The following is a 25,601-nucleotide window of genomic DNA, read 5'->3' as shown; positions in this document are numbered from 1 at the left end:
GCGAATTATCTTCTCAACGTTTAAAAACAAAATCGTCTCGCTATAATGACTTTGGAGGGCACAGCGACATCGTTTCTTAGCTTCTTAAGTAACAGCTGTAATAAACACTATACTCCAACACGCGGGACGCTTTTAGTAATTGAACTAAAAGGGAATGCACGCAGTTAGAACCTCGTGTGACCTATGATTCCCGTACCGTGGGGCCGTATATTATTAACGGATCTCTGAATCCACAGACTGTGTATGTCCATGACCACACTTTTACCGCGTGTTTGGTTTACACTATCCCTAACTTTTATTAGCAATTCTCGTGATTCATTCGGTTAGCATTGCCAATATCATATTATATGCTTACAATGAAAGCCTTGCTTTTAAATGCGTACTGTACAAATGCTCACTTTATGTGTACAGCCATTTTCAAATGCGTTTTATGTATTTTTGGGTGAGATTGTAAACACATACTTTAGATATGTTTTAAATGCTTAAAATTTAGTAATGTCGAACATAATAAAGTGGAGTGGGTGTTGTACAGCATTTTAGGACTAATTTTCCCGATTCATGCCCTTATCCATACTAATATAATAAAGAGAGAGCCCAAACCTTTGCGGCGTGTAATCTTAGGAACCACAGCACCAATCACAACACCCAATACAGCGTTGGAAAGGGCAGTTGCAGCAGAAGGACATAGGCTATGCAGACGCCCACCATATACATTTAAAAGGTAAAAGAACCGTGCCAGCAAATTAGACCCTTGTGGGCGTGTCTGCGTTGTGCTGTGGGCGTGTGCTGGGGGCGTGACAAATGCTGGGGGCGTGTGGTACGTTCCGCCCTTCATGCCATGTCTCATATTGTGTGCTAATCCCACCCTGCTCCCTTTAAATACCCCTGCACTACATAATCATAACCCACCCTTACTCCTTAAAATACCCCAACACCCTTAAACACTAACCCATCTTAACCCTATAAATATACCATGTATCCCAAAACTCAAACCTACCCCTGAACCCTAAAAATACCCATGTACCCCAAAACCCAAACCTACCCCTGAACTCTAAAAATGCCCCTGTACCCCAAAACCCAAACCTACCCCTGAACCCTAAAATACCCCTGTACCCCAAAACCCAAACCTAGCCCTGAACTCTAAAAATACCCCTGTACCCCAAAACCCAAACCTAGCCCTTAACCCTTAAAATACCCCTGTACCCCAAAACCCAAACCTACCCCTGAGCCCTAAAAATACCCCTATACCCCAAAACCCAAACCTAGCCCTGAAGCCAAAAAAACCCTGTACCCCAAAGCCCATACCTATCCCTAAATCCTAAAACTACCATGTACACCATAACCCAAAACTATATCTGAACCCTTAAAATACCCAAACACCCCAAAACATATACCCCTATACCCATACTTACCTTATCCAAACATTTTTAAAAACCATGCTTTTACCATTCTTGCATTTACAACAAATTTTGTTGTAAATGTATGCGTGGTAAAAGCATATAAAATGTAATGCCATGCGTTATAAAGGCATTGCGGAGTCATGGTACTTTCATAATGAAAGTATGCAGAGTGATGGTATGCGGAAAGAAAGTTGCGGAATAATGGGTGTTTACCCTCCCCCGGTAAGTACATTGGTGGCACGGCGGCCCACATCTCCAGCAACATACTCATATTTTTCCACCACCCATTTGAAAAATGCACAGGTCTCTCTCATTGATGGCCAGCACCGACATACACTTTTAGACACACCTCCTGCCACAAGTTCTAGAATTGCCAACTTTAGAGCTGGGGAGCTACGTTCGAATCTTGGCATCAGCTCAACATCGTGTGATTCCAGGCAAATCGCTTTGTCTCCCCGTGCCTACCACAAATGAATGTGTTCTTCTGTAATGTAAATTGGGCTCATGCCATGTTGTCGAGTTTGCGCTATATAATATTGCAAGGAAAAATAAAGTAGGGAAACTCGTGTTCACACAATACTGAACGCGCACTCTTAAGTGCATCAGCAGTGCACTGTGCATCGGAGCGTTTCACAGGCCTGTCACAGATAAGAAATGCTATCAAAACGAAATCCTACAAAACAATATACTACTGGCCGGCAGCAATTCATACCCGGACGTCGGGACGGGTTGCTAGTATAGGTATAAATCACCATATCCTTATATAGGCATAGAAATCATAACCATATTTAGACATAGCTCATGCAGTCCTAATACGGCATGGCTACTTCCACTAGTTCCGAAAATCCACAACGATTTCTCCCCTTGCTTGAATATTGATTTGTCCAAGAACTCATGGAGTTTACAAAGAACTGAGACTCTTTGATGACATTATTATGTCCAACTTTAAGTCAATCTCGGCACCTTCAAGGTATAAATATGCCCACACTTGCCCAAGCAAACACACAGTAGTTTGGAGCAGTTCGACTATCTACTTGCCAGACGCATCCTGCTGCAGCAAGTGCCGAAGGAAGCCGACCCTCCAGCAGACGCACTGAGAGACGCTGTCTTTTCTCTTGCCGAGAAATCCAGCTCCAGTGTTTTCAAGCTCCCCTTGCGGGGTGTTGGGAAATCGAGTCCTGAGACAGAGAGATACCAGACCTTCTTCATTCTAAACCAAGGTACGGAGCTGATTAGACGCTAAGAGAAATCTTGGATAGATTTTTGGCAAAAAGAATACTAACTAATGCTACACATCACTTACTTCTTCCCTCGTACTAGAGCTAGGATAGGTACATCGGGGTAGGCGTATTTTAGAAGCACCAGTTGAGTACTTTTAGTCTTTATTTATTCATGTATGTATTTTATGGCTTAGAAACCATACCATGCTTTTACAATATTGTTTAATAATACTCTTCTTGCTGTAGGCATTATACTTTACTGTCAGTATTACGATTGTAGCAGTTAATTTCTTCTGCATGAGAAAGTAGACTGTTCAATAAATACTTTTATTGAAAACGCCCGTCTTTCTACTTTCTCTGCACCTCTGGTGAAACGAAGCATGCATGATTGACTGAGTAAAATATCTATCTATTGTTTCCACGACTCAGAAGATTCGTTTTTATCTTGGGGAAACAAAGTTTGCATGTTTATGCGGTGTTCAGAAACTAATCGCTTCTTGTTTATTCGAGAAAGTTTCTAGTGACCTCTGAGCTAGCTGGCACTCACAATTAAGTCTAATATATTCCATAGAGACCTAGTAGACATAAGTCCTACGTCACATCTATAGGATATAATATTCCAATGCGCAGAGCCTATTGAGAATATAGGAACTGCACTACACCTTTGCATCCAAATAACAGACTAACATGCCCCACCCACTCAAATTAATTTCATATTTCCTTATACTAATTCCCCACAATTCCTGTTTGGGTTCCAGAATAGCATGCTACCCACCTAAAATCGCTTCAACACCTCATCAGGGATAGCAAGCTCTATATAAATGCAAACCTTTTCACTCTTTTATCCCTCCACTATCCTTCTCAATCCAAATAACAGACAAACCTATCCACCGCTCAAATTAATTTCATTTTTCACTATACTAATTCACCACTAATCCTTCATGGGTTCCGGAGTAGCATTCTACTCACCGAAAAAGCATTTCAACACCACATCAGGGGTAGTAAGCGCTATATAAATACAAAAACAATACAATACAATACCTGCCAACTCATGATGTGCCACTGTGTGACACACAATATTTGCTCCCATCACACAATCTCCCGGTGAGGAGCCGATAATACACAGAGGCAGAGAAAACGAGATGAAAACCACTACAAATAGTTGTTTCCAGCTCGTTTGTCATGGCTTTGAACTGCCCAGTCCATTAAGGGGTGTGAAAACACCCCCACTAGGCACCAGCCTCAGCTAGCTTTTTGTCCGGGAGGGGGGGGTTTGGGGGCAGGGCGAGGTTCAAATGTGTGCCATTGGCCCTGCCCCCTTCAAGGACCCGCCCCCTCACACTGTGAGAATCTTCTTCAAGTGGGCAGATGTGCCATTAGGAGCCTAAACCATCGACCTTGACATTCTGTGCAATTCTGCTATGCTATCACTTCCAATGTTAGACTCTAACTCTGATGCCAACGATCTTACCTCCCAATGCCTATCCAGTTTTGCAGTTGAAATTGAAAATGTTGCTCCACTTCAAAGTAAAAAGAAAAGGCCCATTCCTTCTACACCATGGTTTTAAAAATCCATTTATGAATAAAGGAAGAACTTGAGGTACCTGGAGAAATAATGGAGACAATCTCCACCCACCACTAATCTCTATAATCTACATTCAGCAAGATCAATCTACCACAAACACATCTTCCATGAACAAGCATTTGCAATGCAATAGGTCTCGCATTAGGAAAGTTTGAGCTATTGGTCTTGTAGATGACACATGTTTTATTTATGTGTTGGTTTTGAAAATAGCTAAATTAATAGGTTTGTCATTTACAATGCCAATAGTTTTAACTTTTGTAAATGTGACACCTATAGCATTTGTAATGCAATATGTGTTGTATTTACGTGACTTAGATGTATTGATAATACAAATAATAATGGCTTTTAACTTTTTTAAATAATTAATACTTAAATAAAAGTTATTGTAATTTATAATGACAATAGCTTAAACTTTTGTAAATAACTTTTGTGAAGATTATGTTCAGTGTATTTTATTGTGACGAAAATCCAAGAACAGAAGTGAAATATTAACATCTTTTTGCGACATTTGTAATAAAGCTTGAAACATTGAGAGAACATATTTGAATCAGTTGTTGTTGAATGGTTGCACAGATTGATGCTGTGGTGGCGCTGAGTGATGTTGTGGTAACGACGAGTGATGCTGTGGCATTCAGTGATGCTGTGTTAGTGCATAGTGATGTTGTGGTGCCCCTGAGGGATGCTGTGGTGGTGCGATAGATAGATAGAGTGAGTGGGATAGATAGATAGAGTGAGGGCGATAGATAGAGAGAGGGAGGGCGATAGAGAGAGGGAGGGCGATAGATAGATAGATAGATAGATAGATAGATAGATAGATAGATAGATAGATAGATAGATAGATAGATAGATAGATAGATAGATAGATAGATAGATAGATAGAGTGAGGCTGATAGATAAATAGACAGATCGATAGAGTGAAGGCGATAGATAGATAGACAGATCGATAGAGTGAGGACGATAGATAGAGATTGATGGCGATAGACAGAGTGAGTGTGATAGATAGACAGATAGAGTGAGGGCGATAAATAGTAAGACAGATAGATAGAGTGAGGGCGATATATAGAGTGAGGCCTACAGATAGATAGAGTGAGGGCGATAGATGGATAGATAGATAAAGATAGATAAATAGATAGATATAGATAGATAGATAGATAGATAGATAGATAGATAGATAGATAGATAGATAGATAGATAGATAGATAGATAGATAGATAGATAGATAGATAGATAGATGTCAGGTCGACAGACAGATAGATAGAGTGAGGGTGATAGATAGATAGAGTCAGGGCGATAGGTAGATAGATAGATTGAGGGTGATAGATAGAGTGAGGGCGATAGATAGATAGAGTGAGGGCAATAGCAATACAAAATCCACTTTTTGAATGGAACTATTTCAAATCTAACAGAGAAAATACATAGGGACTATTTTGGTTGAATACAAAGTACATTAAATTGACAGAACCAGACCGTAGCCATTTAGATAATAAGGTAGCGACCTCACATTTTAACTTTTAAATATCTGGTTGAGCATAACATAAATGAAGTAATTAAATTGTGTTTTCGTTAAAGCAGAACAAACCTATTCAGCAGCGATGCTGTTTCACCTAATATTACACAGTTATAAAGTGTAAATTTCCTTTTGCAGTTCTAAGAAGGGGGTACTCGCCTGCATTCAAATGAAACAGGTTTAAATGACTTTGATAAATAAAATGGGCCAAGTTCTTTGACCGCAGAGCTGTAAGATAGTTGGCCTTTAAAGTTGTTGTGGACTCCGTCAGTCAAGATGAGGCGACCAGATAACCTGCGCGTCTTATCTTGCATTGAGAAAGCGGTCTTCCTTTATCTCTCCATGTGAACACGCGTGTAACCCGATGCACCAGCCCTCAGGAGTAATCAGAGACAACGCCAGTCTGAGCAGGCCTTCGGGCAAAAGAAAACCTTCTTATCCGAGTCATCTCATTTGGAACAAGTGAAAAGGAAATGGAGATATAATCACACTGGACCCAGTCGGGTACTGTATGTGTTAGAAAAAAGGGGGAAAATGTTGGTAAAGGGGGTACTGGAAATTAATGAACAGCTGTAGGTGAGGATGCTTACCTCTGTGTGAGGGTGGGGTGGAAAGGAAGGAGCAGAAGGAAGGCTGGCGGTGGACGATGAGACAGGGCAGATGCGGCTGTCTGTGGATCAGAGCCTGAGAGCTATTACCTGCAAAGGAGGCGTGGTACATAAATGGAATAAGTGCATCATGTATTAAAAAATTATAAAACGACAAGTAGAAACTTGAAAAATTCTTACCCGTGTAGGCCTCCATTAAGGTAGGTCAAGTCACAGGTAGCAATGAAATGAGCGCGGTAACTGGATACGTTCCGTCCTGGGATATCTGAAAGGATGCACATGTCCATCAGTTACAGAGTTCAGGAAGTTATGTGAGATTAAATCGGGCTCGCGGTCATCGCGCATTAATTAGCTTCACATTGCTTAGTTACTGCGATGTGTAGATGCTCCGTGTTAAATGACAGGGTGATGTTCGCAAGATGGTGTGCCACGCCTTAATAGAGCATTTAGTCGCTTTGCTAAGCATTCAGTTCCCCAGTGTGTGGCATTTCATTCAAACTATCAAAGTAATGTGCGCGAAATATTCATGCGCACAATAACATCGCCATAAGTTGCTTAATAGTCGTGTAGACTATACCTGTACCACCTTCTTATTGGCCGATAGTGCCTCAGTGGTACCAGAGCTTGGGGAACAGATTAAGTTGGTGTAGGGGTGGTGTGCAGAATAATGAAGTGTGGGCCAGCGGTTAAAGAAAGTTGATTGTGCGTGAGGCTTACCTTCCGATTTAATCGGCAAAAAAATGCATGCAGCTGCTACGCGTCACCTCTGAAGCCTCTGTCTGTATGTGATGACAGCGAGGGAAGCTTCAAGGTACACTTAAGTACTGTCTTGGGCTAGTCAAAACCAGTTCGCACGGCAGGCATCATAGTGGATTGCCGTTTGTGAGAGGGACCGGGACGGAAAGCAGAAGGGTAAAAAGGGTGAAAAGACCGGCGTTTCGAACTTCAAACAGTGTCAAGTTGTGTAAGTGCATTGAAGGACTTTGTGCTAAGTGTCTTTTCTTGTGCAATGATTAAATAACCAAGCACTGCTGCGTGGCCGGGCCGCAAAGAACAGAAAAAAAAAACGGGGAAAAAAAACCGCGAGTGGTGTGTACACGCATCACCGCAAATGCTACTTTGCCGCCGATGAACTTGCTATAACGCGCGTGCGCTCTTGTGCGCGTTCTAGCAAGCTCATCGCTGGCAAAGTAGCATTTCTGTGAGCCCCCAAATGTCTCGGCCGAGACCAGCGCATGCGCTGGATCAGGTCGAGACCTAAAAAGCGTAGCACTTCAGAACCCTCCTCGACTCAGCCAAAAACAGACCCAAGAAACAACTTGACCTCATCAAAAATACAATTATCTCTCCCTCAACCATCAAGTTTGATGATCCTCCAAAGAAAGCAGCAGAATTTGCTATATTCTATGATGAAAAAGTGAAATTGCTGGTGGATCAGGTCATTCACCGTACCCCCCCTTGAGGAGTGCAAATCCTTAGTCACATGGCAGAAGATGCCCTCCTCAAATGCATTATAGAAACAAAACCCTCTAACCATTCTTTCGACCCCATCCCTAGTGATATCGCCATTGACTTCTAGGTTTAAATCTTTTAATTTGAAATCTGCACCTGGAAAACAAGTTAGTCAGTGCAAATGTTACATAGCCAACAGCAATCATAAACTTGGGCGAGGTAAGGAGGATTCCTAATAAAGTGAGCATAGTAGTCCAATATCTTCCTAACCCATGGCAGCATTGAAAAACAATGGGTGTTACATAGTGCAAACCAGGTGGAAACCCCCCCTCCCATTCCCCCAACTCCCCCTGCCTTTCCCTCCCCTCAACCCCCGTCCACTGCTCGAATCTGTCCTTTCCAGCTTCTTCTCGACAGATCTTGACCTATACTTCTTCTGCCCTCCCCTCATGAAGTCTCCCCTTCCGGTCCGGTGAGTCTCAACAAGCGGAGGTACCTTGGGCAGGTGAGTTCTCTGAATTCAGTAACCAATAATGAGCGGAACAGTTGCCAAAGCTCGTCATACTGATCTATGTCCCCGGCTAGAGTAAGTGACATCTTCTTCATTCCCAATACACACCACAGCCGATGAAGCCAACCTGTAGTGGAGGGGACCATTGTGGTGCGCCAGTGCATTAGGATATTTTGTATTGCAGAGCCTAGGGCGATAGCCATCTGGAGTCCCCTGCGCAGAGTGTATGTCAGGGGGTTAGGAAGCCCTAGTATAATGTAGGCAGGAAAGCGAGGCAATTCAGTGTGAAAGTGTGTGTCAATATCGTCTATCACCTGTGTCTAGACGGCTGTACCAGGGACAGTCCCACAAGATGTGCAGTAGCATGCCTATGTGTCCACAGCCCCTCCAGCAGTTTTTATCCTTACTGTGGTCCATCTCATATATCCGTTCCGGGGTGTAGTACCAGCATGTGGTGACCTTAGTTAGTGTCTCTGTAAGTCCGGTGTGGTATGCTGGGTGGCGTGTCCTGTATGAGATCTGGTCCCATTCTTTATGACTCAGGGTCCTGCCCAGCTCTCGCTCCCAACGTTCCCTGCCCGGGTTATAAAGGTGAGTTGATTGTGGTTGAAGGAATTTGTAGAGATCAGATATTAATTTGGTGTCTGAGGTGCGGGACAGGAGCCATCTCTCGTATGGCTGAAAGCACCTATCTGCTGTCTCCCTCACCTGCGGCTGGAGTGCCCAGTGGAGGACTTGGAGGTAGCGCATCCGCTCCGTCTCAGCGAAGTTGTATTCCTGTCTGAAGAGTGGGAAGGGGAGCACACCATCTGGGCCATAGATGTGACAGAGGCTGCGACATCCCGCCGATCGCCAATGGGCGTAAGCTCCCTTGGCTATGCCCGAATTGAAGTCCAGGTTATCGACCAGGGGCGTAAGCGGCGAGGGTAAGGTGGTGAGTTCATGTACGGTATTAGTGGCATCCCACACTTTTAGTGGAACCCGCGTGACGAATGAAGCGTAAAGGTTAGCCGGTCGGGCGGCTTTGCTGAGGAAGGGGATTTGCTGAAGTGGGCGCCCTGCCACCGCTTGATCCTGGAATAACCAGTGCTTTTCCGACTCCCACTTGCTCCATTCCACCAGATAGCATAGCTGCGCTGCCTGGAAGTACTTGAGCAGGTCTGGTATTCCCAAACCCCCAGCTTCAGGAGCCAAAGTGGCCAGTGCCCTCTTCATTCTCGGCTTCTGACCTTGCCAAATGAAGCGGGCGAGGTCAGTCTGTGTTTGCCGAATCCATCCTGCGGGTGGCTGGAGCGGTAGTGCTCGGAAGAGGTACAGGATTTGAGGTAAAATGGTCATTTTGACCGCTGCTATTCTGCCCAGCCACGAGAGGGGGAGGCTTTTCCATCGGCCCAGTTCTTCGCATATTTTCCTTTGAAGTGTGTTATAGTTGACTGCTGTCATAGTGGGGAGTGTGGGGGTCAACTGGATCCCCAGATAAGGCACCTCATTCACTGCCCATTGGAGGGGGAAGAGGGTCTGCAAATATGTCTTGGTAGGGGGTCTCGGGGATAAATCGAGGGCCATCGATTTGTCAGTGTTCATTTTTAATCCGGCCACTGCCGTAAAGGCATCTATTTCTGGCATGCATGCAGGCACGGCCGTCTGTGGGTTGTCAAGCGCGAGTAAGACGTCGTCTGCATAGAGGCTAATGGTGTGTGTATAGCCACCAAACTTTATCCCTGTCGCTGTTTCGTTTTGGCGTATCCTCTGAGCGAACGGCTCCATATATAGAGCAAAGAGCAGAGGCGACAGCGGGCATCCCTGCCTCGTGCCTCTTTCGATGTTAAAGCTCCATGAGCTATAGCCGTTTACTCGGACCACTGCTGTAGGGAATTTATAACAATTAAAAATAAAGGTGCAGAATTTCTCCCCGATGCCAATTTTCTTCAGGACCATCTCTAGGTACGGCCAGTGAACTCGGTCGAACGCCTTCTCGGCATCGACCGCCAGCAGCATACACTCTCCGGGGATCCGGGAAGTCTTTTCTACGAGGTGTGTAACCCTCTTGGTGTAATCTACAGTTTGGCGGTCCGGTATGAATCCCGCCTGATCCGGGTCTATAAGTCCAGGTAGGTGGGGGCCCAGTCGAGCCACCAAGATACTCGTGTACAGTTTGAGGTCTACGTTAAGTAGCGAGATGGGCCTGTACGATCCGCATTTGGTTCTGTCTTTCCCAGGTTTTGGGATGACTGAGAGGGATGCACGCAGAAGGTCATGGGGAATGGCACCGGGTTCCGAGAAGGTGTTAAAAAGATGGGTGAGAATCTGCACTAATGTTGTGCAGATTGTCTTGTCAAAAAGGGCTGTAAAGCCGTCCGGCCCCGGGCCTTTCCCGGCTTAAGTTTGGCTATGGCAGAGATCACTTCCTCAATGCGGATATCCCTGTCGAGGTACTCCACCTGAGCGGGCGCTAGAGAGGGAAGTGTGACCGAGTCCAGATATTCGGCCGCTGCCTGGCTGTCTAGAGGGTCACTGGTATAAAGAGTCGCATAAAATTCCCAAACCTTTCCTGCGATCTCTGCGTCCTCTGTGACCACAGACCCGTCGGGGCAGGAGAGCTCTTTCACTATCTGTTGTTGGCGCATGGTTCGGAGCCTGCTTGCCAATAACCGGCCACACCTGTCCCCTCCTGTGTAATAGGCATGTCGCAGCCGTAGGGCTGCGTATTCCGCCCGATCCGTATCTAGAGCAGTCAGGAGGTGCCGGTCCACTTTAAGTTGTTTCCATATTCTAGGAGCCCCCGTTCGCTGATGTATTTGTTCCAACTACCGTACCTTCTGTGTAAGCTCGTCCCGCTTGCGTTGTCTGTCTCTATTCTTTGCCGAAGAGAAAGCTATAAATTATCCTCGGATCACCGCCTTCATGGCTGCCCACTGCGTCGCCCGCATCGTGTCATCGTTAGCATTGTGTATTTGATAGTCGTGAATAAAGTCCTGAATGCGTCTTACCACATCTTTTCTATGCAAAAGAGTGTCCCGTAGACGCCAGACCCTGGGGGGATTTGAGGCAGGTGGTAGGGTGAGGGTGGTGGTGACTGGTGCATGGTCTGAAAGCGACAGCACCCCTATTTCCGTCGAGGTGGATAGAGTGCAGACTGGGCCGGTGACCAAGAGATGATCTAGCCTAGCGTATGTTTTGTGGGCATTGGAGTAATTAGAGTATTCTCTGTCGTGTGCGGCGCCAGAGGTCGTGGAGGTCAAGCTCTGCTAATCGGTCTGTGCAGCTGGCGGAGAACGCTCCTGTTTGGGGAGCGCGTTGTGCTGACCTATCCAGAACTGTGTCAAATACCATGTTGAGATCCCCCCCCCCCCCCCCCCCCCCCAGTATGATGTGTCTGTCTGGCGTGTCTGTGACGTCAGTGAGGGCTGAGTGCAGAAAGCATTCCTGGCCGTCGTTGGGACTGTAGATGGACCCGATTGTAAACAATAGGCCTCCCAGGGCAAAGCGGTACACTAACAGTCTCCACCTTTGTTCTGCACACTTATGTAGAACCTCCCCTCTAAATGTCCGTGCCACTAAGATCGCTACCCCCGCGGTCTTGTTAGGGCCCGAGGAGAAGAGCTGAGTTGGGAACTTTCGGGAGCGGAGTCTATGACAATCGCGGGCCACCAGATGGGTTTCTTGTAGTAAACAGATGTCTGCTTGGACAAGATAGCACGTCGCTTAACAGGGTTGTTTAGACCTCGCACATTCAAGGTTAAGATCTTAAGGGTTGTAGGCGGCATGATGATCATTGGAAACAGACCCGCTATGCCCCACACCCGGAGGGATGCGGAACGCTGGGATGGGACCTAGACTATTGTGAATAGAACGGAGCACTGGACAACCCACCCTCTTTCCAACCCTTCCCCATCCCCACCCCGACCAACCCCTCCAACCCATCCTCCCCCAATCTCTTACCCCAACATCCACCAACTCCCCCCCAACACCCACTCCCGCCCACCAGGTCCTCCCAAAGCAACCCCGTGAAAAACTACTACTCACAGTCTCGGGCCTACCGGAACAGAGTTCAGGTCCGTAGAGTGTCAATGTGGAGGGTAACGTGGCAGCGGCTGACTCAGCGGCTCCCCCGCACATCCCCCCAGACAAAGCTATAGCATGATGGCATACCCCCTGACAATAACACCTTACAGTTTGGTTGCCGTGTTTTCAACCACCTCCTGTACCGCTGCCTCTCGCTCTTGAGCGGCCGTGATGGGGTCAGGCCTCGGATGAGACCTGGGGGATCATCGTCGTCGCACAGTCTGCCACCCATCTCTGGAGCGTTGTGCGGGTCCATCCTGTGACCTACTTGGGGAGGCCTCTCTAGATCCAGCGTCCTCCGGCATTTCAATGCCCAGCAGTCTCGGAGAGATCTGAGTTGGTGTAGTGACCCCTTCCACTTGAAAATTAGGCAAAACGGGTGACCCCAGGAGTATGGCACTCCGTTGTCCCTTAGAAAGTTCGAGGCAACTCTGAAGGCTCTTCGCTTCTGCAGGGTAATGGTGGAGAGGTCCTGGAAGAGGGCTACGGGATCCCCCCGGAAATGGATTGGTTGTTTTGATCGGGCCTCTCTCAAAATGCGTTCCTTCAGTGAAAAATCGGGGAGGAAAGCCAGTATGTCCGGAGGGGGGGGGGGAACGGCGCTCGTCGCACTAATCCGACTCTATGTGCGCGGTCAATACGAATGTCAAACTCACCAGGCTCCCCAAGGATCTCTCGAAACAGTTCCTGCAGGTAGTTGACAACGCTGTTTGTTCCCTTCGGACTTCAACGGAACTCCTCGGACCCGTATGTTGTTCCTCCGAGAGTGGTTCTCAAGGTCTTCAGAGTGAGCTTGTAGGTCTACCTGTTGTTCCTGCAGATGGAGGATCTCCTGTTGCAGCCGTTCTACCTCCATGCTGCGGGACTGGTCCGCTTCCTTTACCGCTGCCACGCGCTCCCCCAGGCCATCCACATCCCGGCGGAGCTCCCGCTGCTCCCCCGCCAGCTCCTGCTTCAGGGCTTGAAAGTCGTCCCTCAGGGTGTTAAAGAGGGAAGCTAGGAAATGTTTTGTGATGGGAGCAGCCTCGTCATCCTGGCCTTGGGGGCTGACAGGCGCCTTCGGAGGTGATGTCACCTGGGCCTTCTCTCCTTTTGGAGCGTTTTTTGTGGAGCATATCCACAATGTTGCGGGATCCTTTGCGCCCCGCGGTAGCCATGTCGCAGGAGTTTTGTAATCGCTTAATGTCCGGGTAGGGCACTCCGGGAGGCCGCCAGTGTCACCTCGGCGATGTCGAGGACAAGGCTTGTTAGCCCGGCGGGTCCGTGTTGGAGTCCAGGAACTTGTTATGCCCGAGCCACTGGGTGGCCTTCGAGTATGCTTGCCCGTTCGGGAGCGCTGCGAGCTGGTCAGCGCCAGTCCGGGTCCGTCATGCCCCCGGGATCAATGGTCAAATGCCCCGGTGTCCACGCTGGAGTGCAGGGCGCAGAGATGTGGGGGCTCCCTGCTAGGGTCCGTTACCCCGCGTCCGGCCCGCCGGGGCGGATGCTGAGCCCGGAGGGGCCGCAGCAGTTGCACTGCGTCCTCAAGGGTATTCTGTTCTCCTCTGGGGCCCCCAGAGCGAGGGTTGACCATCGTGGGGTCAGCCGCTGAAGAGGAGTCCGGTGGACCCCGGAGTGAGTCCGAGTTCGGGTAGGTAGCGGACGTTGAATGTCCCCCAGGGCGGGCCTCCGGTGTGTGGGTGGTGTACACTTCGGTGTGGATATGGTGCTATGGCGGCGTTCACCGGAGTATCCTCGTAGTAGGCCCAAATCCTGGGCCTCGATTGCAGCGCTCTGCCTGAGAGGTCGAATAAGCTGGGGGTGCGGGCGTCTTTCTTGTCAGTCTCAGGATTAGTCACCAGGCTGGCAGCGCTCGACCACCGGCGCACAGCAGTCACGTCTGTCCCGGAATTCCGGTCAGCAGTCAGGCCCCCCCCCCCGGGCCGAGGCCCGTATCTCCTTCTTTGCCGCCTTCCAACCCGCTCACCTCCGTACAGGCCTATTCTCCAGGTGGTGAGACCAGCCGCTGTCCACTAGGCCGGAGGGTCCGACGTCCCCCCGGAAGGCCCACACCCACTCGGAGCGCGGGAGCCGCTGCTCCGCGTCGTCCTGCTCGGAAGCTAGGCCCCAAGCCGGGGCCTCGATTGGCTCAGCCGCCCAGCCTCCAGCCGGCGCCACTACTGTCGGCCTCGGCCGTACACCGGCCGTGGGGAGTCCGGGCCGTCTGTCCGCTGTACTCTAGGGTGGAGGCAGCCGCGCGTGTCCTTCCTCTCGCGCTGAACCAGACCGCAGGGTGCAGGAGTCACTCCAGGCGCCGAGCGCCCACGGACGCCATTTCACTGCCTCACACCGTCGGAAGCTTCCGTTGCACGCCCCACAGCTCCGGCGGGCGACGTAGCTCGGATCTTCAGGTGTGGGGTACCGGCGCAAGGCGGTGCACTCCCGGCTGTGAAATACGTGATTTCAATTGGCAGATCACTCTATTAAAAAAGCGATTTGGGGTTCAGGGCTGGGGAGCCTCGCAGGACACGTCTGGTCAGGCCGCCATCTTAGCCACGCCCCGCCATTGACTTCTAAACGCACATTCTTTCCTATTGGACCAGTCTGGTTAACCTCTTCCTCAACCAAGGCTCCTTTCCTTTTCCCACTAAAACAGGACAGGTTACCCCACTTCTTAAAAACCCTCCACTGAAGCGAATGACCTCAACAACTTCCGCCCTATCACCAACCTTCTTTTTCTTGCAAAAATCACAGAAAGATGTGTAGCGAAACAACTTTCTCTACATATCAAGGATAACAATCTTCTCGACAAATTCCAATCTGGCTTCATCCAAGACTGCAGCATTGAAATAGCCCTGTTGCAAGTGCTCGATGATGCCCTGCGTGCTGTTGAATCTGGGAAGTCTTGTCTCTTGATTCTTCTTGACCTTTCCTCAGCCTTTGACACTGTTAATCACAACACTCTTTTGAACACTTTAAAATAAAGAATGGGCTTGGAAGGCACAGTGCTAAAATGGTTTGCTTCATTTGTCTCGGGTAGATCTCAATTGATCAAAATAGCTAGCAGCCTTTCAACTTCAATGGTGGCAGGTCAAGGCGTCCCTGAAGGATCTATCCTCACACCCACTTTATTCAATCTTTACTTGGAACCGTTGGGAAATCTCCTGGGTAAATCTGGCATTTATTACCAGGGTTGGATTGGGATTACAAATCGGCCCGGGCACGCGTACAAAAATCAGCCCACATTTGCATAATGCATTCCTTCAAATCACTGCTCTCAGCGTAATTTTACATAAAAAGAGGGGGGGTAAAAAAAAATGCACGCATCAGTTTGCACTAGTGAAACACACCTTAAAACTAGTGATGCCACTTCTGCTCAGGCCCCCTGCCCCGCTCAGAATGCATACATTAATGGGAGGCCCAGCGAAAGAAAAGGGGTGACACCTCTACCTGTTGCTGCTATACGGGAGATAATGAGTGCCCATCTCCCTCCAGAAAGGCCACTCAGACACCCACTGGGCCGTTGGCGGTATAGTCAAACAACAGAGACGCCGCCCAAATCGGCCCCCAGGCTGCTCAAAAGCAGCCCTCAGCTGGAACTCGGACCCCGGCACCTCTGAAATTGCCCGAATGCCCCCGTTACCAATCCGACGCTGTCTATTACCACCTCTATGCTGATGACACCCAAATCTACCTTAAGGTGTCTTCCCCACACGACATGTCAAACCTCAACACCACTCTCAACTCTATCCAAAATTGGATGTCAACTCATTCTGAATCCTTCCAAAACTAAATCCCTCCTTCTTTCTACCTCACTCTCTCCTCCTCCTGTTCAATCTTGGATGGACAAGCTGAATTTAGTTAATAACAAACCTATCGTTGTTAACAGCGTTAAATCCCTTAGTGTCATAGAAGACAAAAGGTTCAATCTACACTCCCACATCAATTCCATCACCAAGAATGCACATTACCAACTTCGCCTTCTCTGGGAATTCAGCGTTTCTTTCCGGAGCAAGACCTAAAAACCTTGGTCCAATGGCTGGTTCTCTCTAGATTGGACTATTGCAATTCTCTCCTTGCTGGTCTCCCCAAATCCCACCTTCTCCCTCTTAAATCCGTACTCCATTCTGCGGCTCGTTTAGTTTAGCAAGCCAAAAGAAATTATCACATCACACCCATACTGTTTTCTCTTCGATGGCTTTCCATCGAAGCAAGGTCAATCTACAAGACTGCTGTTATCACCCACAAAGCCTTGCACACTTCCTCCCCTCGATAGCGAATATCTTAAAATTTCAGGCGGCTCTAGACCTTCACGCAATGCTGAAAATTTACGGCTCAAGCCCCCTACTTTCAAAAAGGAAAGATCTATGGCTCAATCCTTCTCAGGCAATGCGGCCAGAATCTGTAACCCGCTTCTTCCATTACTCCGAACCTCCACCTCTACCCGGACTTTCAAAACAGATCTCAAATCTCTTATCTTCCAAAGACACTTCCGGGATTAATTAATCCCTTTTCATATCCCTCAGGGCTGCTTGGCATTTACCTGAGCCCTATGTAGTAAATATGTATTCTATAACTATACTAACCTAATCTTTTGCCACCTCGTTTTTTATTTTACTTTTTTAACTATTTCTGATAGTATTTGTTACGTGTAATTATGTAAATCTCCTTACGTAATGCCCTTGGTTCTATTGTAAAGCGCTCTGACACCTTTGAGTAAAGTCCTTGCTAAATAAAACTGCATTAAATAAAATGAAAACTACAACTCCCTGCAAACAGAGGCATAACCGGATAAGGAAATGTATTTACCGGAAGTACCAGCTGTTACTGAAGGGAAAGAAAACACATGAATGAACGTGCAAGGGAAAAGTGACAGCTGAGCGGGACGGCACGCGCCGCAGGCGTGCCAAGCCGGTGATTGGCCCCGGGGCTCGCGGGAGCTGGGGTCAGCAGGCCCCGAGCCTCGCGACAGCATGGGGGGACCAGCGATTGGCCGCAGGGCACGCGGCGGCTGGCCGTGCGTGACCCGCGCCGCCCTGGGCGCGTGAGATGGAGGCTGCCGCGGTCTGGAGGGGGCGGCGCAGCCGTAGGTGGAGGAGAACCGGGCAGGGACACTGAGCAAGAGGCCGCCGGGCTCCCAGCGGGCCTCGGGGCACAGACAGCGGGCTGGAGCCTGACAGGATGCCCCGCAGGAAGCAGCTGAACCCGCAGCCCGTCAAACGTGAGTGGGAGGAGAGGGCCGGGCAGTCAGAGTGGGAATCACCCCCAGGGAGGGCACGGAGGTGGGGCTTGGAGGCGTCACGTCACCTCACGTGGGAGGGTCACCAGGGAGCATGTCTGCCAAGTGTAGTTCTTTATTGCACACATATGTTGTTGTATTGTATTGTATATTTGCATTTTATAGCGCTTACTACTCCCGAAGAGGCGCTAAAGCGCTTTGTGGTGGGCAGCACCCTACTCTCTAACCCAGGGTTGGGTATTATAGCTGCAATATGACAGCATGTGCTATAGTTTTTAGATGGATCGGAATAGATTTTTTTTTGCCGAGGGGTGAGTTTGTTTTATGAAGGGCTATAGTTTCGGTGTTTTCCAGGGTGCAGCCCAGCAAGCTTGCTTCAAGGGTTATGGGGGCGAATTGTTTCACTTTCAGCTCATTCATTAAAACAACATCGCATGGACTAGAGTGTACAATTCTCACGTGTGAGTACAACTTTTGCTGTTTTCATTGATGGCCCACTAGAGGTGGTAGAAGCATTGTGTTACTACATAATAGGGAACCCCCCTCTAAAGGTTACACTTTCAGGCCAGGGAGAAGAGGGGAAAGAACCAAAAAACACTAAACATGCTCCCTCGTGACCTATCTATCCATTGTATTAGAGACTTAATCTCTCCTTGGTTATGTAATACACGGAATCACAAGTGACACTTGACATTTTAATTCAAATTAATTTTATTATTTAATTTCTTTATATACTTTATACAATTTCATTTTTACTTTCTTATTGCATTCTGTATTTTTTATATACAAAAAGACCAATTATTAAAGTTTGTACATAACAAAATCATTTATATAATTACATCAAATACACATAATACAAATTCACATATATAAATATAGCATGTTTAGTGTTTTTTGGTAGAAGCATTGTGTACCTTGCTCAGAGGGCACTTTCAGGCAGGCGTTTATTGCTATACACAACGTCTGCTGGCTGAGGTTAGCCAAGTCTTCGTTGTCAAATCAAGGGACCGGATGTGACACTTGTTCTAGCATTACAATGATTTGTTAACGTACCGGCAAATAAATGAACAGATGTTGAGGTTTTTTGTTATGGCTGACAGGTCATGCTTCGTTCCGGTCTGCAGAGACTTCTGAGGCTTGGAATCGTCCCTGGAATGGATAGGGAATGTTATTTAAGATGTTTTAACTTGGCCCTTTCTGATTGTTGTCTGATTCGTTTTTGCCATGTGCAGTGGAAACAGAGGATGCCCTGGAAGTGAGCACTGGGAGTCTTGTCCTAGAAAGTGACCTACTTCTAGGACAGGACCTGGAATTCGAAGACAGCAGTGACCGAATCCTGGCATTTGAGAAAGACTCTGAAGGTCAGTAAATTGCATACTTTGTGCTCTGTTGCCCATCGTGCTTGCGTTCTGCTCTTTTGTATCCACGTTTTTTTGATGCGGGCATTTGTTTATGTATAATTGATATTGGCAATGATGAGGTTGTTCAGAAATTCATCATGTATGTTCCATCTTTGCTCTGTTTTCAATTGACATTTGTTGACTGCCTGTTACCATAACATTGCATAGTAAACTCCCACTCTCATTCATCAGAGGTTTGTTTTCTTTTACGTTTTATTTTAGTGACCACTCCACAATCTCTAAAATGTTGTTTGTGTGATTGCTAGGTTAGGACGTTCTTCTTTTTAGTGTTTATTACGTGTGCTGTCTACCAGCCGACTTGATTAAGCTACCTTCTCTCTGTCTGGCAGTTTTGGAAATTTCTAGTTCTAGAATGTTGTGAATGTTTACTTGGCCTTTACATGATCATCTGATAAGATATAATCTTGCTAAAAGGCAGCTTCTGAGAACCTTCTATCTATATCCCTCTTGGGCTCTCATTATGAATACCAGAAAATAGTTTGCGATAATTTGGGCATCCAGTACAATCTGATACTGTGGTTCAGAATTTATAGGGCGTACTAAATTGCACCTACTATGATGCGACATTGCATTCAGATGTTGATGCTTTTTGCAGTGTGGATGTAGGGTTCATGCTTGTGGTAAACATGGCATAATGTTTAATTGCAATCCCTGCACAAACAGGGTTTGCACAGGAACCAGAACTATCTGGGATGCTCTTAATTAGCCGCTTATTGAGGATACTCTATGGGTGAAAGGGAAAACCTCAACTTGGTGTCATAAGAGACTGAATCTTACCCTCCCCTGCCCCAACCCATCCATTAAATGGTTTAGCAATGGATAAACGGATTGTGATGTCCTCAGAATGTGTCTAAAGCCGAAACATTTTTATCTAGATATTTTGACGCTGTAGGGGGGCGGGGGGTGCAGGATTCTCCATAGAAGATACACATTTTAGATGCTGACCACCTGGAAGGACTTTATTTATACCTGTTTCTTTTGAAAGACCCTCCTGTAGGTTACACCTAAAATGAGATACTTTATATAGCTCCTTTGTTTGATATCTCCAAAGCAGTTTATGGAGAAAATTCTGTAGCTGAAAAGAAATAGTACGTAGTGAATTTTAGATAAAGACCTTTGAGAGGTGAGACATTATACTGTATCATCAGTCACTTGTCTTCTGAACCATAGTGGCCCCATGCAGGTGCAGTTGCCTCGAATGCAGGTTCTTTATTTTTTACAACATTCCTTTTTAATGTATTTTCACCAGCAAGGAGCAACAGTTTTAATTAACATAACTGGTGACCAGGTACTACATGTTTGCAAGGTGTCTAAAATAACTCTGAAGTCAAAGGCACCCAAAATTACTGATATGCCCTATTTAATTTCATAAAGAGAAGGTTAATGCTTTATTACCCTGTCTATATTGAATGCTAGAGTAGAAGCATGGAGTAGAATTGAAGATCCTCAAAGGCCCATCTTATCTGTGACAGGCTCCCTAAGGAGAGAGACTAACTACAACGATGAATGAAATGAAATGAAATTTGATTTGTAGAGCGCATGGCTGCCCGGAAGCGTCCCAGCGCTTGCTTAGGGAACCCGTCCTGGTATTCCCCTGCGAGATAACCCATTACTGGGTATCCCCAAGGTGAAAGCCAGGCATCCCGCTGCGAGGGGCCGTTGTGGAGATTAAGCAAGCTATTGCCCAGAGTTACAGAGTGGGACTCCATGATTGGAATAGGCACCGAGGCGAGAATTGTCAGGTCCGGGGAAATTTGAGCCCAAGATCCGCCGAGGCGGGGAATTGAACCCTGGTCCGGGCCAGACCTCTGCATCAGGGTCTGCCGCTCCAACCACTTGAGCCACACTTCTCCACGATGGCCGCAGACCATTGATACCTTATTCTAGCTGACTGTGGCAGTCCATGAGTCAGCTATAGGCTTGAGTAATGTGTCCAAACCTGGGAGAATGGCTATCATTTAAAATGCAGAATTTAGAGGATTGTTGATATGTGTGTTTAGTGCAGTCTTTAAGAGGATAGTTATGCGACAATCTGTCTCACCAGTTGCCCTGGATATTGCAGCTAACTCTAAAATTTTCTGGAGCATGCTTCATTGTACCAGTTTGAAAATGATGTTACTGTAAAGTTAAGATTTGAAGGGCAAAACTGCTTGCCAAAAATGCCAGTCCGTATTCTGAATAATGCATAGTGATGTACTGTTGTAACATTATTAGTGTTGTTTAATTATTTTTGTCAGTCTCATAACGTTTTAGTTAAATAATATACAAAGGGCATCTTGACTATTGTCTTAAGTTAATCAGATTCTTGCATAGGATAATGGCACGACCACGTTAAGTCCCCTTTATTTTCTAAACAATAAACTCGTTTACATGAGAACGAATCTGGAATTCTGTTTTATATCTTTACGTTATGCACTTGTGCTTTCGCAATAGATAACCTGGACTATGCTTAAGAAAGCAAAATCTGTTGCATCTTTTATTTAAGTCCCTGCATCCTAAACATACTTAGAGCAACCTTGTAATATTTTTAAGATGATCTGGAGATAATGGTGTTCGAGATGGTTAATTTTGTGCTTGGAAGCAGTGGAAAAAGTGTTGTGCGTTGTTGTTGCTTCAGCACTACAATCAGAGACATGATTATGCTGTGATGTGTCATACATATGTAATCTGCAACATTGTAGATCATTTGTAATCTTCACGTAACCTGTTAGGATGCCCCAGGAAAAAGATATTGAAATATTAGATCCTCTATAAGAGAGGTATTCTCAACTGCACGCACCTCAATATGCTCTCTGTTGGCTTGTTAATCTACTTATTCTGTTTAGCATGCTCATTTAGAGGCTCTGACTGCCAAGGGACCCCTGCAAATCTGTCCTCACTATGCTGTCCAAGTCATAAAGACTGATCCTTCTTGCACTGCTGTGTGACCCCTAGGTGTGTACCTTTTTTTAAAAATATATACTTTTTTGATGAATCTTATCTGTTCTAATGAACAATATTTGCATTCAAACTTCATTAAAATGTTTTTTTATTCTTCCAACAATTCCTAATTTCACTTCATTCATATGCTATTGAAAATGTATGTTGGACATTGGTATATCTATACCACTTGTCATGTTGCAGCAAACTCTATCAATGGCCAAAAAAGCATTTTGAACCAGATGGGTCCTTTAGGAAGTGAGTCAGTCAATCATGGAGCTCTTTTGTCATTTGAGATTACACTGAAGCCAGCAGTAACAGATACCACATGAACGATTAGCTTGATGTGTAATAATCCCATTTGCGTGTACATAGCCACCTTTTCATCTTTGATCAAAAAGTTTCACCTTCTTGGGTGAGAACAACACTGTTGTGTTTCTAATATAGACATATTCACTACTGAATTCTCGCTTCTTTCACCGCTCCTTCTGAATTGGACTTTTTCCTCTGTAGGAAAACGTATTATGTTACTTTTTCAGCTATAGACCTTGTTGTCTGACTTAATATTTTGTAGAGACAGCAAAAGGATGGCTGTTAGCAAACTGCAACGGCTGATCGAGAAGGGAGGACTGAGAGCCCCCAAAATACGAGCTGTAATATTGTGTGTTTTAGTTACAGTGGCCAGTAAGATTGTTTCAAAAGGGTAGAGGAGCAAAGCGACCTTTAGATCGCTCATGTGCCATATTGGAAGATGCACCTCAAACCTGTGCATCAGGGGATGCAGTGAAGTAGGCTCTTTCTTCCACATACTATGGGCCTGCCCCAAAATCCAACTATACTGGAGGGGGGTAGTGCAGGCAATGCCTAGAGTCACGGATTGGCATGTCCTGTGTATTACAGGGGAAAAATGTGGCCCAAATATCAAAAGACACAGCTTATGTTGGCAGCCGTGGTGGAAAAAAAATGGAGCAAGAGCCTAGGGAGCAGATAGTCCTCCGAGGGTGGCTAATTGGGAGGCAGACTTGGACTGGTGCCAGCAAGCTGATAAGGTGATGTATCGGAGTCTGAATGGCTAAGGAACCTACAGGGATGAGCAGCAGCCAAAAACAACATCCTCACTAAAATGTAGAGACAAAGAGGGCAGGGTGGAATGTAACACATAGGACTATATTCTGCTGGTATTGGCCAACAAGATGTGGTCGAATTTCTTTGAGACAGTTAAGAGTCTGGAGGCGGCAGTGAGGCAGGCTTTCAATGGGGACAGAGAGTTCTTGGTTAGCCCTGCAAGAGTAGAGCATCCATCTTCTAGTCTGGAAATGACTAGTGCCTGGATTGTCGCTTTTAGGTCGGAAGCGTCGAGGAAGGGTTTCAGGTTTCTTAGGTAACTCAGGTGAAATCTAGCAGTTTTGGCCATCGAGTTGATATGGCCCGCATGTTCAAGCTGCCGTCAAGGGTTATTACAAGTGATTTCGCAGACTCCAAAATGGTAGGAGGGCATTTTAGTGCTGTGATAGCTTTGATCCATTCCTGGATGTCTCGATTGGTTTTGGGTGGTGAGATTAGAAGAAATTCAGTTTTATTTGTGTTAAGTTTAAGCTGGTTGGCGGTGAGCCAGTGGACGCTCTTCCTGCCGTTCTCTAGATTCCCACCACCCAGCTCCCCTCCTACCCCAGGACCTTCTTAATGGAAGCCGCAGCGGGCATGCTGCTGGTGTGCCAAAGGCAAGCCTGTCTGGACCGCTCCCAGCGCAATGAACTCTAGCCCTCACGCCACCCACTACTACACTGTCGAGGAGCTCCTGGCTGTGGACCCTGGATGCCGCAACAGAAACTGTTACACCTCTTCCCTGTGATCAACCAAAGGGCCCTTCACCTGCCACCTGTGCCACTTCTGCTATAACACAGGACTGCCAGCCCAGCCAGCGTCACATCCGCCCGGAAGACCTCAAATATCCAAGTACCTCTCAATGCAGCTTGCTCAACGCCAGGTCCCTCTGCAAGCACGGCACGTAAATTTGGGATACTATCGCTACCCTCTCCCCGACGTCACCTTCATCACCAAAATATGCCTTGGCCCCTCCTCAAATCCCGATATCACCACCGCAACCCAAAACGGCTATAAGATGAAACATTTAGACCGGGCCAACAAGCAAGATGGGGGCATCACCATCATCTTCAAGGAAACCATCTGATGCATTGCCACCAACGATGATCCCACACCTCTTATGGAACACCCCAACTTTCAAATGCAGACTGATCCCAAGACCACAATAAGAGGCACCCTCTTATACAGACCTCCGGGACACCGTCTGGCTCTCTGCAATGCCATCTGTTGTGGCTGTGGGCAGGATGAGTTAAGCCCGACTGGGCTAACCAGCTGAGCAAATCCAGGTCAAACCTGGTCCATACAACTCACTTTAGCAGATGTAGCCCTGGTTATGCTGATACAGGTAGTTACAGCTCCAATCGGGCCAGTGTCAACAAAGCAGGTGCAGCTCTGAACAGGCAGGTACAGCAATTGTAGCCACAATTGTGCAAATGCCTTCCACACTTGAGATACAGCCCTGACCAGTAGTGCATCCCTAAGCGCGCAGATGTCCACACGCAAGGGCATCCACAGTTTGGCTGATGAAGGTACAATTTGTGAAGCTGTTCCCACCAGGAACTAAAATGGTTCCCACTGGCTCACTACTCTGGCTCACTCAAACACAGAGCCCAACTATTTCATACATGCTTCACATATTACACATGAACTGGAAATGCATACAGGATGCCAGCGTTGGGTTCTGGGCATACACATAATAGTGGAACTTTATGTAACAAGAGCCTGTAGGCCACGTTCTCAGTGACACAGTTAAAAAGCTATGGCCCCATAATTTATCTCCAAAAACATGGTATGCTGTCAGTACAATTTTCTTTTTGAGATGGACAGGGACAGTAGTCCTCCGTCCAGTATGAAGGCACACTTGGTGTGCCCCTCTAGGCCACTGGACAGGCCCAGTACCTTGAATAGACGGGGACGGGCCTAAGCCTCTGTGCACACACATAGATTAGTGTAATACCAGGGCCAAAATAAAGGTCAGAATAACATATATACAGGCTGTCGGGCATTCTGGGCAGATGAACCTGCCTGTATGCCCTGCAGGAGACATCCCCGTTCCAACAACAAACGACTCATGCAGGTACATAACTCTTATACAAAAATCAAGAAATAGACATGCATCTTTGAGACACTCCTGGTGGACACATTGTTTCAGAATGGAAAATGGGCCTATCCTCGATTGCTAAATTTATAGGCTATGGAAGGGGCACTGGACTCTCACCAACCAGTGAGAACGTCCCATGGCCGAGTTCTAGGACCTGGTTCACATGGTCGCGCAGTTTTGTTTGTTGCTTGAGGTTTAATTCATTCCACTAAGTTTGTGTGATGTGACAATTGCTTTACTATCATTCAGCATGTCAAATAGTCACTGAATACTATAATGTGAAAAACGAACACAAGGTGATTTAAGAAAATTGTGAACAAAAGCCAAGTAGTTGTAGATCAGGTCCTGTTCTGCTGAAAATCAACAAACGGGCTCATGCATGTGCTTTCTAACTACAGATTCCCTTCATTACTTCCATTCAGTAGCTGATGAACAGTTGGTGGCACACCACTAATAGTGATAAGAAATAAGTGATATAGACGTCTGAATA

The 25,601-nt window shown here is 46.8% G+C and overlaps 1 protein-coding gene across 1 annotated transcript in view; it reads left to right on the top strand.

Annotated features, from left to right (window-relative positions):
• Window positions 1-17,158: 17,158 nt before the first annotated feature.
• Window positions 17,159-25,601, top strand: part of ZNF513 (zinc finger protein 513) — a 108,922-nt gene continuing 100,479 nt past the window's right edge. The window contains exons 1-2 of the mRNA XM_086928166.1: window positions 17,159-17,548; window positions 18,799-18,927. Of these exons, the coding sequence (XP_086784292.1) occupies window positions 17,509-17,548; window positions 18,799-18,927 (169 nt within the window). The 5' untranslated portion in view covers window positions 17,159-17,508. The remainder of the gene's footprint in view (window positions 17,549-18,798; window positions 18,928-25,601) is intronic.

The sequence above is a fragment of the Lissotriton vulgaris genome, chromosome 6 (assembly GCF_964263255.1).
Source record: "Lissotriton vulgaris chromosome 6, aLisVul1.2, whole genome shotgun sequence".
Classification (NCBI taxonomy): Eukaryota; Metazoa; Chordata; class Amphibia; order Caudata; family Salamandridae; genus Lissotriton; species Lissotriton vulgaris.
The sequence above is the reverse complement of the archived record's forward strand: the minus strand, read 5'-3'. Positions and strand labels throughout refer to the sequence as shown.